Source organism: Theropithecus gelada, chromosome 13 (genome assembly GCF_003255815.1).
Source record: "Theropithecus gelada isolate Dixy chromosome 13, Tgel_1.0, whole genome shotgun sequence".
NCBI lineage: Eukaryota > Metazoa > Chordata > Mammalia > Primates > Cercopithecidae > Theropithecus > Theropithecus gelada.
The window spans coordinates 31,680,720-31,695,607 of record NC_037681.1 but is presented as its reverse complement, the minus strand read 5'-3'; the positions used below and the strand labels follow the sequence as shown (position 1 = coordinate 31,695,607).

Sequence of the window (14,888 nt, the reverse complement as noted above, 5' to 3'; positions counted from 1 at the left end):
ATACTAGTATGCCATTATTTCATACCCACTTATTCTTGTGATTTACATAGTGGGAACGTAGTAAATTAATGGAATCATCTGGAAGGATATATACATATTAATATTCCAACATGGCACATGTATACGTATGTAACAAACCTACACATTGTACACATGTACCCTAGAACTTAAAGTATAATAATTTTTTAAAAAAAGTTTTTATGGCCAGGCGCAGTGGCTCACACCTGTAATCCCAGCACTTTGGGAGGCCGAGGCAGGCAGATCACGAGGTCAGGAGATTGAGACCATCATGGCTAACACAATGAATCCCTGTCTCTACTAAAAATACAAAAAATTAGCCAGGCATGGTGGCACGCACCTGTAATTCCAGCTACTTGGGAAGCTGAGGCAGGAGAATCGCTTGAACCCGGGAGGCGGAGGTTGCAGTGAGCCGAGATTGTGCCACTGCGCTCCAGCCTGGGTGACAGAGCTAGACTCCATCTCAAAAAAAAAAAAAGTTTATGTTACATTTATCAGCCTATCTTGAAAAGAAAAACGAAACAAAAAAAAACTTCCTACAATAAACATTTAGAAAATTCTGCAATATTATAATATTATGGCTCCTAATTTTGCCTTTTATTTGACTGTGGGTTAAGGAATTTATGTTTCTGCTTTGCTTTCATTCTTTTTTTTTTGAGATGAAGTCTTACTCTGTTGCCCAGGCTGGAGTGCAGTGTTGCAATCTCTGTTCACTGCATCCTCTGCTTCCCAGGTTCAAGCGGTTCTCCTGCCTCAGTCTCTCGAATAGCTGAGACTACAGGCATCTGCCACTATGCCCGGCTAATTTTTGCATTTTTAGTAGACATGGGGTTTCGCCGTGTTGGCCAGACTGGTCTCGAACTGCAGACCTCAAGTGATCTGCCTGCCTTAGCCTCCCAAAGTGCTGGGATTACAGACGTGAGCCTCTGCACGTGGCCTTTGCCTTCTTTACTATTATATTTCTCTCTAGCTTTGCTTCTCTAAAAAATTTTTTTATGCTAGTAACTAAATCTGGAAGCATTTTTGAACAAGTATCATGAGTAAGATTAGGTATATACCAGTTCTTGTTCAGAATGCTTAAATGATCTGGGAGTTTGATACCTTGCTTGTGGAAGGCAGTTGAGATCCCCACCCTTCCCCCCCAAAAAAACCCCACTTTTGACCATGTTATTTAGAAGCTCATTACTGTTGCTTTTTCATAAGGTTGATCCTCACTACTGCTCCCTCCCCCGCTGTTTTTTAAAATTGTAGGCAGTGAATAGAAATTCTGATATGTACAGCAAAACTAAAACTTTTATAGTAAATTCTATACCATGATTTTTTTTTCCCTTGAGATGGAGTCTCCCTCTGTCACCCAGGCTGGAGTGCATTGGCATGATCTCTGCTTATTGCAACCTCCGCTTCCTGGATTCAAGCGATTCTCCTGCCTCAGCCTCCCGAGTAGCTGGGATGACAGGTCCTCACTACCACGTCTGGCTAATTTTTGTATTTTTAGTAGAGAGACGGGGTCTCACCATGTTTGCCAGGCTGGTCTTGAACTCCTCACCCTAGATGATCCACCTGCCTTGACTTCCCAAAGTGCTGGGATTACAGGCATGAGCCACTGTGCCTGGCCTGTATACCATGATAATTCATCTGATTAAAGAAGTATTGCAATAAAGTATTTGTTTCACTTTTAGCTTTAAATCGCTTTCATAGTACCAGATTGCCATTTCTAGTTATTTCATAAATTGATACTCTTTGATCTTTAAATCTGCTGTGTGAACCTTTATAAAGAATTAATTGAGATAGAAGAAAATCTGCTGATTATTGAGGTAATTGGGATACTGGATCTGAGGAAGCAAACCAATAGTGAAACACAGTACAATTGAAGAAGTAAATCCGATTATAATTGTGGCCTTTATATGCTTATCTCTCTTGGTAAAGAACAACATTCCATGCACCATTATATTTATGTGTATAAAATGTTTTACTTTTTAGGAAAACTTGTGAAAGTGACTGACTTATTTATTGTTTTATTCAATGATTTTGATTATTTTCACAGAGTTGTACAACTATCACTACTACCTCATTTTAGGACATTTTTCTTACGCTCCAAAGAAGCCCTGGACCAATTAGCATTTATTCCCCAATTCCCCCTCTCCCCTGCCCCTGTCAACTACTAGTCTATTTTATGTCTTTATGGATTTACCTATTCTGAAAGCTTCCTATAAATCAGGTCACACAACATGTATGTATGTCTTTTGTGACATCTTTCACCTAGCCTAATGTTTTAACATTCATTCATTCACGTTGCAGCATGTATCAACACTTAATTTCTTATTATGGTTAAATAATACTCTGTTACATGGTTGTACCACACTTTGTTCATTCATCACTTAATGGACATTTGTGTTGTTTCTCCTTTTTTACTATAATGAATAGTGCTGTTTTGAGTATTCTTTCATAAGGATTTTGGTACATATGTTCACACATTTCTTTTAGGGATCTACATTGCAGTGAAATTAATGAGTCATCGGATATGCCTATAATTAATTTCATTGGATTATTTAGGTTTTCCAAATCTCAGCTCTTATTTTTAAATGACTATTCAATATTTAATTGTATTAATGCCCCCATAGTTACTATACTTTTGTTAGAAATAGCTCTTTTCATTTTTGTTAATATAAATTAGCCACAGTGTAATAGGTCAAATCTTGGACCTATCTGTATTTCTTGGAAATATATTCTTAGGATGATTTCTGAATTCAATAGATAAATATTGACATATTTTAAAAACTTTTATTCTTTTGCGGGTAGAGAGGACTTTGTCTTTTTAAAGCCATTTATATATCCAGTTTGCTGTGTTTTTCTAGGGTTCTTATTTTTATGGCAAATGCTTTCTTGCTTTCCTTTGTAGTTTTATCACCCAGATGTGTACCCCTAAACACCTTAGTTTAGTTTTGGCATTTAAAAAAAATTTAAGTTCAGGTATATCTTTTAAATCTCTCAACCCTCTTCTTTCATTTACTTTTGTCCCCAGGTTGAAGAAACCTGGGTTTTGCTGATCTCTTCTTGTGGTGTAGTTTAACATGTTTCTCTCTCACTTGTATTTTTGTAAATTGGTTGTTAGATATAGAGGCTTGATCAGATTCAGGTTTCACTTTGGAAGGTGATGATGGTGCAGGACTACTTCATAGACCAGGTTCATAGGCCACCTATAAGAAGACTAATGTCTGGTTATCTGGTGGTGTGTTATCAGGTATTTGTGCTCAGTGTCTTGATATATCATTTATTAAGGTTTGTAAAATGATACTTCAAGTCAGTCGTTCCTCCTTGGTTATAGTGACTGGAATACTTCTGTGAAGAAAAATATTTCTCTGTTTACTTGTTAGTTACTCAGGGTGCAGTTCATAATGGAAGGACAGGGTAAATACTTTATTCTTTTATTGTATTTACCAGTTTTCAAAATAAGGGTGACCAGTTTTGGGGGAGAATCAGTTTGAACTCATGGACTTAAAACCTGTTTGATATGTTTCAGTCCTTTGAATATCTTATTGATGCTGAAATTGTGGTACCTTTGACCAGTGGGATCAGAATGAGGTTGGGTTATGAAACCTTTAATGAAGCCTTAATAATCTTTAATAGCTTGCTTGCAATGTGATGTAGGTGCTCCAGACCTATCTTAAACATTTGTGCTCTTGATGTGTAATTAACTGTGCTTGTAGGTCTGTCTTTTATACATGTGTGAGTTTTTCTTTAGAATAGATTCCTAGCATTGAGATTGCTAGGTCAGATGGTATGCACATTTGACATTTTGATTGGTAGCACCAGATTGCCTTGTTAAAAAATTTTTCTTTACAAGTTTACGTTATCTTTGTAAAATAGATATTCTGTTTCACCACAGTTTTAGCGAATACTTGATATTATTAACTTTTAAATTTTTACTAGTTACATGCTTGAGAAATAAGGTGTTAACTGTGTTAAGTTGTGCTTCCTTGATTACTTACGAGATTCAGCATCTTTCATATGCTTATTAATAATTTATATTCGTTATACATTAAGCCTAAAAATATAATTTATATTTTTATAAATTCATCATATAATTTTCTATATAATATATAATTTATAATCATTTATATTTTTATACATTAAGCAATGTATAAGGAATATGAATTTCATTGCTAATGTATATGGAATATAAATTAGTAAGCAAATGAAATATGCTAATCTTTTATAGTGCATTGAAAAAGATTTCAAAGTGTAAAATTTAAAGTAAATGCTATTTGCAATAATGTGATTTTTTAAAGTGGGATACTGAATTTGATTTACTAATTGGTTAAGTAGTTTTGCATCTATGTGCATAATGAGATTTGATCTTTAATTTAATTTAATTATTTAAACATGGGCTCTTGCTTTTCTTATTACAGTAAGACCATTGTGATAGACATACTAGGAGAGCATACTACTTTTTTCTGTGCTTTGGTATGGTTTATATAAAATATAAACTATTCATTTCATAAGGCTTGAATGAACTTACTTGCAAAACTTTCAAGAAAAAAAATTCTTTTTTTTTTTTTTTCTAGAGGCAGGGTCTCACTCTGTTGCCCAGGCTGTATTTAGTACAGTGGCAAGGTCATGGCTCACTGAACCCTCAAATTCCTAGGCACAAACAATCCTCTCAACTCAGTTTCCCAAGTAGCTGGTACTGCAAGCATGTACCACCGTGCCCTGGCTCATTTTTGGTAAAGACCGGGGTCTCACTATGTTGCCTAGGCTGCTCTCGAACTCCTGGCCTCAAGCATTCCTCCCATCTCTGCTTACCAAAGCACTGGGATTATAGACATGAGCCACTGCACCCAGCCTAATGATACATTTTTCCATTTTAAAAATGTATTACGATAAATTTATCCCAAAGTTGAAAAAAAAAGTATATTGAATCCCCATGTACAGTTCACCCAATTTCAACAATTACCAACCATGGCCAATCTCATTTCAGTTATGCCAGGAATTGCAAACATTTTTTGGTAAAGGGCCAGATGGTAAATATTTAGGCTTTGCAACCTAAGAGGCAGAGTTGAAGATACTGTGTAAGTATATAATGAGAAAACAAATTTCTACGCTGTTTTTATTGATGAGATTTAAGAGATAATAATACAGTTTTAAAAATACAGGTCTACTAATGACAAGAGTGAAATTCTTTTCTGGATGTTTGCTCAACTGGAGTCCACAATTAGTGTTTCCTATCATCAAAATTAAGTACAAATACTCATCTGTTAATGCTGGTGTGTAAAAATATTTTACATATTCATCTTTGAAAATGTCCTTTCACACAGCTAGGTATTGCCACGTACTATTATTATCCACTAACATGATTGTTTCTTAAAATTTTAGGTTTATAGAAAAATTGAGCGGACAGTATAGAGTTCCTGTCTATCCCCAATACAGTTTTCCCTGTTATTACAAATGTATGAATGAACCAGTATTGATACATTAAACTAAAGTCTTTATTTAGATTTTTAAAATTTTTACCTAATGTTCTTTGTCTGTTTCAGGATCCCATCCAGAATACCACATTACCTGTAGTTATCGTGTCTTCCTAGGCTCTTCTTGACTGTGACAGTTTCTCATACTTTCCTTGTTTTTGATGATGTCGACAGTTTTGAGGAGTACACGAATTATACTGTAGGATGTGGATGCTCCTCTGTAGGAATTTGATGTTTAAGTGCCATTTTCATGCTGTCATATCAGGAGTACATACATTATTTATGACTGTTAATGTTGACCTCAAGCATATATTTATCACTTGGAGAAGGCATTTTCAGAAAATTTAAAAATTCTTCTTTTGATTGTTACAGGTTAATCATTTCTAATTGAAGGTTAGGTGGAAGAAGCTCCTTGATTGGAAAGTTTAAATAGGTTTCAAAATACGGATATTTCCCTTGCGCTTACATTTTGACCAAAAATGCTGCTTCAAAATGAGGAAATTAACATTGATACATTACATTAATATTCAGATCCCAATCAGGTTTTCACCAGTTTCCCAGTAATGTCTTTTATAGCAGGAGGATCCAGTTTCAAACCACATCACATTTATTTTCTTACAGTTTTGAACATTTCCTCAATCTTCCCTTGACTTATCATCCTTTTTAGCTGTAATACCCCCACGAGGCTGCCCGTTTGCCTGGACGTCCTTTGGACCCTGTTTTTGTTACCAACCACAGGTTCCTAGGCTGCCAGGCACTAGAAAATGAAATGAGGCAAGAAAGTGTCCCAGACAAGGCTTTATTCATAGCTGATGCTGGAGCACCAGGGAGACAGCACTGGAGCGAGAGTTCTCCAGCTGACTCTTTTTGGATACGTCTTTTTGTTGTTTTAAGAACCATGATGACATAAATAAGCATGAGATATTTGAATGTCATTACATATGCGGGGTGGAGCACAAGGTGTGTAGGTGCAGTGAGAAATCATGGTAGTACACACATGGCATGATAACAAAATGGTGAATAAGCTCCTCCCTGGGTGGGGAGTTTAGTATTATAAGGAGACAAGGGGTAGAGATTAGCCATTCTTCTGGTCTTATGCGCATATGGGCGATAGGATTAACTACCTTGAGTAAGATTTAAGGTGGGACTCTGTGTATTTTAGTTTCTTCAAGATCACACTTCAGTGAGTATGGCAACTTGATAAGATTTAGAGTGGGATTCTGCTTATCTTAGTTTCCTCAAGTTCCAGCCATCAGCTGGAAGGAAGGTCAAGGCAGAGGTAGAGTCCCATCCCTACTCTGTCTCACTTGGGCTTTGGTATCCCATGGCACCCATCCTCACACGTGAATAGTCCTCCTTCCCTTCCTCAGCTCTGCTACCTTCTGTGTGGCTTGACTTCTGACTCCTTTTATAGTTTGTTTTGATGAATAGTAATTCATGATTTTAATGCAGTAGAAGTTTAATCAAACTTTTATGGTTAATGGCCTTTTGTGTTCATTAAAATTTGTCCCTACCTTGAGATCATGAAGATATTCTGCTATGTTACCTTTCTGACTTTTGTTTTTTCCCTGTTAGTCTGTCCTATCATAGTCCATTAGGGCTGCTGTAACAAAATACCATAAACCAGGTAGCTTATAAACAGCAGAAATTTATTTCCCAAAGTTCTGGATGCTGGGAAGTCCAAGATCAAGGTGCTGGCAGATTTGTTGTCTGGTGAGAATCCCCGTTGTCATATATGGCACCTTGTCCCTGTGTCCTCACATGGTAGAAGCGGGTGAATGAGCTCCTTTGGGCCTATTTTACAAGGGCACTAAACCCATTTATGAGGGCTGACTTCATGTTATGCTAACAAGGTGACTCAAGTACTCATATCTCACTTTGTTGCACAGACTGGATTACAGTGGTGCAGTTGTAACTCACTGTAAACCTCAAAATCCTGGGCTGAAGCGATCCTCCCACCTCAGCCTCCCAAGTAGCTAGAACTACAGGTGTACCACCATTCCTGGCTAATTTTTAAAATTTGTGTAGAGACATAGTCTTACCTTGATGCCCAGGCTGGTCTCGAATTCCTGGCCTCAAGTCAGCCTCCCTCTTAGGCCTCCTCAAGTGTTGGGATTACCGGCGTGAGCCACTGTGCCTGGCTAGTATTGTCTTGATTATTGTAATTTTGTAGTAAGTTTTGAAATTGGGAAATGTAAGTCCTCCTGCTTTGTTCTAGTTCCAGATTGTTTTGGCTTTTCTGAGTCATTTGCATTTCCAAATACATTTTAGGACCTGCTTGTTGGTTTTTGGAAAAGACCCACTGGGATTGAGGTGGAGATTGCATTGAATATAATGATCAATTTGGGGAGAGTTGCCATTTTGATAATATTGATTCTTCCAATCCATGTACATGAGGTGGTCTCATCATTTATTTTCATATTTCCTTTAATCATTTAAACACATTATACACCGATACACACACACACACACACACACACACACACACACTTTCTTAATTTGGTAACCAGCCTTCTCATGCTTTCCTATTTCTTCCTTCTCTTCATCCTGATGCCTTCCATTTTAAAATTATGTCTCACATAATCCTCTTACTTGGATTTATTCTCCCCCCCTCCCCCAATCAGAGTCTCACTTTGTTGCCCAGGCTGGAGTGCGGTGGCACAATCTCGGCTCACTGCAACCTCTGCCTCCCGGGTTCCAGCTGTTCTCCCACCTCAGCCTCCCGATTAGCTGGGATGACGGCTTGCACCACCATGCCTGGCTCATTTTTGTAATTTTAGTAGAGATGGGGGTTTTGCCATGTTGGCCAGGCTGATCTCGAACTCCTGACCTCAGGTGATCTGCCCGCCTTGGCCTCCCAAAGTGCTGGGATTATGGGCATGAGCCACTGCTGTGCCCAGCTATTATTCATTTTGTCAAACTATATTCTTGAATAATTTTTTTGAAAATGGTCTGTCAATTATAAAATTTCATTTTGTCGTCTCCTTTGTTTTCTTGTCTGCCATATTCTAGAATCAAAATTATTTTCCCTCAAAACTCTGAAGATATAGCTGTGTTGCCTTTTGTATTCAGTATGTTGGCTGAGAGGTTTGTTGCCAATATGATTTTATGTTTTTGTATATATGGCATTTTTGGGAAACAGGACTTTTCTCTTGAATTTTTGAAAATTTAGCCCTAGCTGTATAAAGTCTCAGTTTCATTTAGAGGTTTTCTTGATCTTAGATTTTTAACTTTACTCATTTCTAGAAATTTTTGTTTACTATTCCTTTGTTGTTCTAGTCTGTATACTCTCTAGAACTGCTTTTAGGTAGATGTTGGTGCTTTTCTGACATTGCTCGGTGTTTCATCTCTTACTCCTTCGGTGTGTTCGGAGACCATTCATTTTTTCAATTTTCGAACTGTAATCTGTTCGTCTATCATCAGTCATATAGTGAATTCTTAGACTTCAGGGGTTTTTTTTGTCCTCATATCAGCCTAATATTTAATTGATGTGACATCTGTTACCCTTTTGAGGGTATTGATTTTACATATTTTTTGTTTTCTTTTGAGATGGAGTTTTGTTCTTGTTGCCCAGGTCGGAGTGCAATGGTGTAATCTTGGCTCACTGCAGCCTCCGCCTCCCGGGTTCAAGCAATTCTCCAGCCTCAGCCTCCCAAGTTGCCGGGATTATAGGCGCCTGCCACCACGCCCGGCTAATTTTTTTAGTTTTTAGTAGAGACGGGGTTTCACCATGTTGGCCAGGCTGATCTCGAACTCCTGACCTCAGGTGATCCATTTGCCCCGGCCTCTCAAAGTGCTGGGATTCCAGATGCGAGCTACTGCACCTGGTCGATTTTACATTTTTAAAGCTGTCTTCAGTTTGTCTTATTAAACATTTCCTTGAGTATTATTTTTGTTTCTCAAATTGCTGTTTCTCTATTTCATGATGTTGATTTTTCTCAAATATTGATTCTTAGTTTTATCTTTTCCCTGTTTGTCTGTGGACGACTTGTGTTTGCATTGCTTGTTTCTGGGAGAGGTGTGACATACTGTTTGGTAGAATGTACAGATAGGTTTTCTTCAGACATTGTGGTTTCTCTGTCTTTTTGGGGGCCAGTAGCAACCTGGACTGGTATCTTCTTTCTCTGGTCCCAGTGCTACTGCCGTAGTCTCAGTGCACTGAATGTCTCTTGTTTATCGTGAATAAGGTGATGGGGAAGGGGAGAAAAGAGTTACGGGTCTTCCAAATATGGCTACCAGTGACTCATTCTTTCCATTGATATGGGGCTTATTCCCTCTTTTTGTATCCATTGAATCTAGTATCTCTAGATTTTTTAAAATTGCTTCCATCTCCTCAGCTCTTTTCTGTGTGAGTTATGTGCAGTAGTTTGTTCAGAAAGCTGTTTTCTTAAAACTGTAGTGAATTCTTCTGTCATTCTTTCAGCCTTTAATGTTCCTTGTTCCTGTTTGTTTCTTTTTAAAAATGTTTCTATTTAAATAGTTTCTCTTGTATTGTGTTCTCCATGAGGGGAAATATTCATTTATGCTTGCGTAAGGTACCCATATAAAAATTTTGTCTGATACTGTTTTTCCATTACATATGCCCAAGTCTAAAATAAAAGATCTCATAAATTTTAGTTTTGGTTGTAAAATAGCTTGCCTTTTTCAATAGTAATAATAGTTTTTAAAATTTTTGTTTTGATTATGGTTTTTGGTTTGGGTTTTTAAAAATTTTTCCTTTTCCTTTTGTTTTCCAGCTTTTTTATGCCTTTCAAGATGATAGGTATCTGTACATGGTAATGGAGTACATGCCTGGTGGAGACCTTGTAAACCTTATGAGTAATTATGATGTGCCTGAAAAATGGGCCAAATTTTACACTGCTGAAGTTGTTCTTGCTCTGGATGCAATACACTCTATGGGTTTAATACACAGAGATGTGAAGCCTGACAACATGCTCTTGGATAAACATGGACATCTAAAATTAGCAGATTTTGGCACGTGTATGAAGATGGATGAAGTAAGTAAGCAAATTTTTAAAAACGATAGTGTTTTGAGGGACAGAAATAAATGAAATGCTTTAAATCAGGTCTTCATAGTTCTGAACAAAGATGAATTTAGTTTTCATAACTGTATAGCAACCCAAACAAGATATAACCAACTTAAAACATTTCCTTAACCAACTTAAAACATTTCCTTTAGTAATCATTTATGTAGCTGTAGAGTACTTATCAAGAGAAATAAAAACTTAGCTAACTTAGTTATCTTCCTCATAGACTGTTGACAAGCATTTGCTACCAATCAAAACTGGTTCATGTGTATAATCTAGGTGAAGGAGGACACAAAATCTAAATTAAGGTAAATGGGTATTTTCACCACCATTGTTATTTCTGCATTTTTTTCTTTAAAAGAGGAAGTAAAAGTAAGTAAAGAAATGTATGTTAGCACTTCCTACTCACTCCCTCTGCATCAACCATGCAGAATAAATATGGGAACATCATCTGTTGTGATACTTTGCCTGTTGATCAATTCATATTATGATCAATAGGTTCAGTGGCATTAACCTTGTAGCTAATTATGATATTGATTTATTTTGACTGTAAAATGTATATATCTTGCCCTTTTCTCTGTAAGTGTGCAGTAAGAAATTCTTGATGGAGAGGGATCAGATTCTGTTTCCTTTGTATTACCCTGTTGGACCTAGGAGTCGACTTATAAATGTTAATATATGTTGACAACAAACTATTTCATCTTTTGTATGTTTTTTATAACTTTCCAGTATGCTTATAAAGCTATCTTATTTCTTGGTTGTTACCTAGTCAAATGTTTATTTTGAGTTAAGGTAATTTTCTCTCTACCTCTTAACTTATTCATGCCACCTGTATGACATTCACTTTCATTGATCATTCTAACTTCATCAGCATTCCAACTTCTAAGCTCATCTCAGATTTTACCTTGGCTTTAAGGTTCCTTCTGATAATCCTGACCTGACTGATCATTCTTTAATGTCATAATGTCCATGATTTACTCACATAGACAGAATTTGTGCTATACTTTATGGGCCATTTTTGTCTATCTTAATCTACCCAGCTAGAACTTAACATCCCTATATGTTTTTGGTCTTCTTGATAGAGTCTGTTATTATGTTCTGCAACCCTTAATCAATGTTTAATAGGTGGAGTTTTTTTATTGTGCCCAAAGCTCCCTCTTGTGGTATTTGGTATAATATAGTGTGAAATGATTAACAGTGCAAATTATCTTTAATGAAAATGAAGTATGAAATAATTTCCTAATAGAATGCTAAACTTATATCTGCTATACATAATATAACATGTTTTTGTGCTGTACTTCCATGAATGTATTTCGATTTTCATTAAACCAAAAACTTTTGGGGCTGGGGTACAGAGAAATAAATCATATCACATGTTTTTAGGGAGGATAAGGGTGGTTAAGGAGAGAAAGGTGTAGAGAAGGGGAATATGGGGAACAGGATAGAATATGGTACCTACAGAATAATTGTATAAGCATGTAAGCAATTTCTTAAATTGTCTCTTTATAAGGCAAAATAAAACATGGCCTAATTTTGTTTACTATTTTTACTTTTATTTATTGTTATTACTTTTAATAAATTTAAAAAATATAGACTACTTCAAGAATTTGCATGTTATGCTTATGCAGGGGCCATCTTATCTGTATCGTTCTAATTTTAGTATATGTGCTGCCGAAGTGAGCACTGTTTACTGTTTTTAAACTTAGGTACAGAGAGTTGAGTTTATACTCCTTTGTTCATAGTTTGTTGTCATGAGTAGTCAACACAAAGGCCTCATCTTGCTTTTATTTTATATTTTCCTCCATTCAGTTTCTGTCTCATTCTATCTTTCCTCTCCCTGATAGATAGCTAGTATATGTTTACCATATGTTTTTGCAGATTATTAGTGTAGTGTCCATGTATGTTCTTAGCTGGTGTAAACGGTATCTTGATGTAGATGTCTTTTTGTTTACTGTTATTACTCAGCATTGTTCTTATATCTCTCCCTGATAAATGTCAGTTAGTTCATTGCTTCTTTCTCCTGCTTAGTATTCCGTAGTATCTGTCAATCAATTTACCTTATTATTCCTTGGATGTTTGATTTCTAGGTCACCTCCAAATCCCTGCTAACAACAATACTGTCTTGAATATCTTTATATATGTCCCATGTATATGCTGACAAGGGATTCTCTAAGTATAAACATAGAAGTGAAACTGCTATATCAGAGGGTACATAAAAAAAGAATTGCCCAGTCTCCAGAATGGCTGTGAATGTTTGTAACTTCTTACTAGTAGTCCATGAGAGATCTTGTCTCCCCATATCCTTGCTAACGCTTATTATTCAGTTCTCTAAGGGCTACCAGTTCCATTGATACATAGTAGTATCTTTAAACAATTACGTTCATCTTACTGAACTAAGCCAAGAAAAAAAATGAGATTTGTAAAAATTACATTAATCTTTTTTGTTGTTGTTGTAGACAGGGTCTCCTCTGTTGCCCAGACTGGATTGTAGTGGTGTAATCATAGCTCACTGTAGCCTGAAACCCCTGGGCTCAAGTGATCCTCCTGCCTCAGCCTCCCAAAGTGCTGGGATTAAAGATGTGAGGCACTGTGCCTGACCTGTTATGTTAATCTTGTAACTAATGACGACAAACCTCTCTTCATATATTTGTCAGTCATTTCTGATTTGTGAATTACCTGTTTATGTCTTTTAACTCTTTTAAATTGGTTTCTTGTTCATGTACAGGGATTCCTTATATAATCTAGATAGTGATTCCATAGATATTGCTGATATCATCTTCCATTGTATTACCCATCTATGCCTTCCTTTGTTTAAATAGAACTCCTTCATTCTGATGTAGTCAAAGATGTTTTTTAACAAATACTGAACTTCAAAAGTGTTGTTTGACCCCAGACCTCCATTCCTCAGGCAATACTAAGGATAATTATACCATGTTTAAGAACAGAAGAGTTTTTTATTAAAAACTATAGTACATTGAATTTATAATTCTCTGTTAGTTTTTAACATGAATAGAGTTATTGCAAGTTTAAGGTTCAACACTTCATGTGCCTTTGTTTGATTATTGTTACTGTACCAAAGCCATTAGAAATGTCCATACTTTTGGCCAGCTGCGGTGGCTCACGCCTGTAATCCTAGCACTTTGAGGGAGGCCAAGGTAGGCAGATTGCTTGAGGCCAGGAGTTCGAGACCAGCCTGGCAAACAAGGTGAACCCCCATTTCTACTAAAAATAGAAAAATTAGCCAGGTGTGATGGTGCATGCCTGTAATCCCAGCTCCTTGGGTGGCTGAGGCATGAGAATTGCTCGAACCCAGGGGGCGGAGGTTGCAGTGAGCCGAGATCGCGCCAGGCCACTGCCCTCCAGGCTGGGCAACAGAGCAAGACCCTGTCTCAAAAAAAAAAAAAAAAGAAATGTCCATAGTTTTATTCTCATCCACTTACAGAAAGGAGTGTGACTTAGTTTTATATAGCTTACACACCAAAAATAATTTTTACATTTTTAAAAGTTTGTTTAAAAAAAGAAGAAAAATATGTGACAGAGACCCTGTGTGGCCCACAAAGCCAAAATATTTACAGTCTGGCCCTTTACAGGAAAAATTAGCCAACCCTTTATCTATAATGTAGACATATATGCTCAAATTATTTTTCAGCCATCCTGACTTCCTATAAAATGTTATGCCATGGATAAAAGCAAAAATAAAATACAACTATAAACTTACAAGGACTAAAATAATTTGTCACTATCAGAATTAAGAGTAATAGTATCTCATTAAATTATATCATTGATAAATTGTATATTACACAGCTTTCTGGATGCAGTTGCCATCATCCTTATTCTCTCAGAAAAAAAACTTACCTAAATGTGAATGAGAGTCACATTGTAAGATATGTATATGTAGATGTGTCTCAGTAATAGTTGAGAGCTACTGCTATGTTGGATGTACTCTTTGCCTGTCATGCATTTTATAGCAACATTTACCACCTTTTAAGACTACATTATATGTTAGTATTTTAAATTACCTGAAGAGGCTGGGCACAATGGCTCGTGCCTGTAATCCCAGCACTTTGGGAGGCTGAGGTGGGTGGATCACCTGAGGTCAGGAGTTCGAGACCAGCCTCACTAACATGGCGAAACGCTTGTCTCTACTAAAAACACAAAAGTTAGCTGGGCGTGATGGCGCGGGCCTATAGTCCCAGCTACTCAGGAGACTGAGGCGGGAGTATCGCTTGAACCCAGGAGGCGGAGGTTGCAGTCAGCCGAGATCGTGCCACTGCACTCCAGCCTGGGCAACAAAGCGAGACTCCGTCTCAAATAAATAAATAAATAAATAAAAATTACTTGAAATTAGGATATGATTTTTATCCATTAATATTCTAGC

General features: G+C 36.8%; 1 protein-coding gene and 1 pseudogene across 3 annotated transcripts in view; one reads left to right on the top strand and one right to left on the bottom strand.

Moving 5' to 3' along the window:
• ROCK2 (Rho associated coiled-coil containing protein kinase 2) overlaps nt 1–14,888 on the top strand; it is a 154,234-nt gene that overhangs the window by 79,727 nt on the left and 59,619 nt on the right. For 2 of the 3 annotated variants that reach the window (XM_025354060.1, XM_025354059.1), the window contains exon 5: nt 10,220–10,480. In XM_025354060.1, the coding sequence (XP_025209845.1) occupies nt 10,220–10,480 (261 nt within the window). Of the gene's footprint in view, nt 1–10,219; nt 10,481–11,517; nt 11,989–14,888 lie in introns of those variants that run through there. The other variant, XM_025354061.1, reaches the window with a different exon arrangement.
• Nucleotides 12,094–12,194, bottom strand: LOC112605430 (annotated as a pseudogene).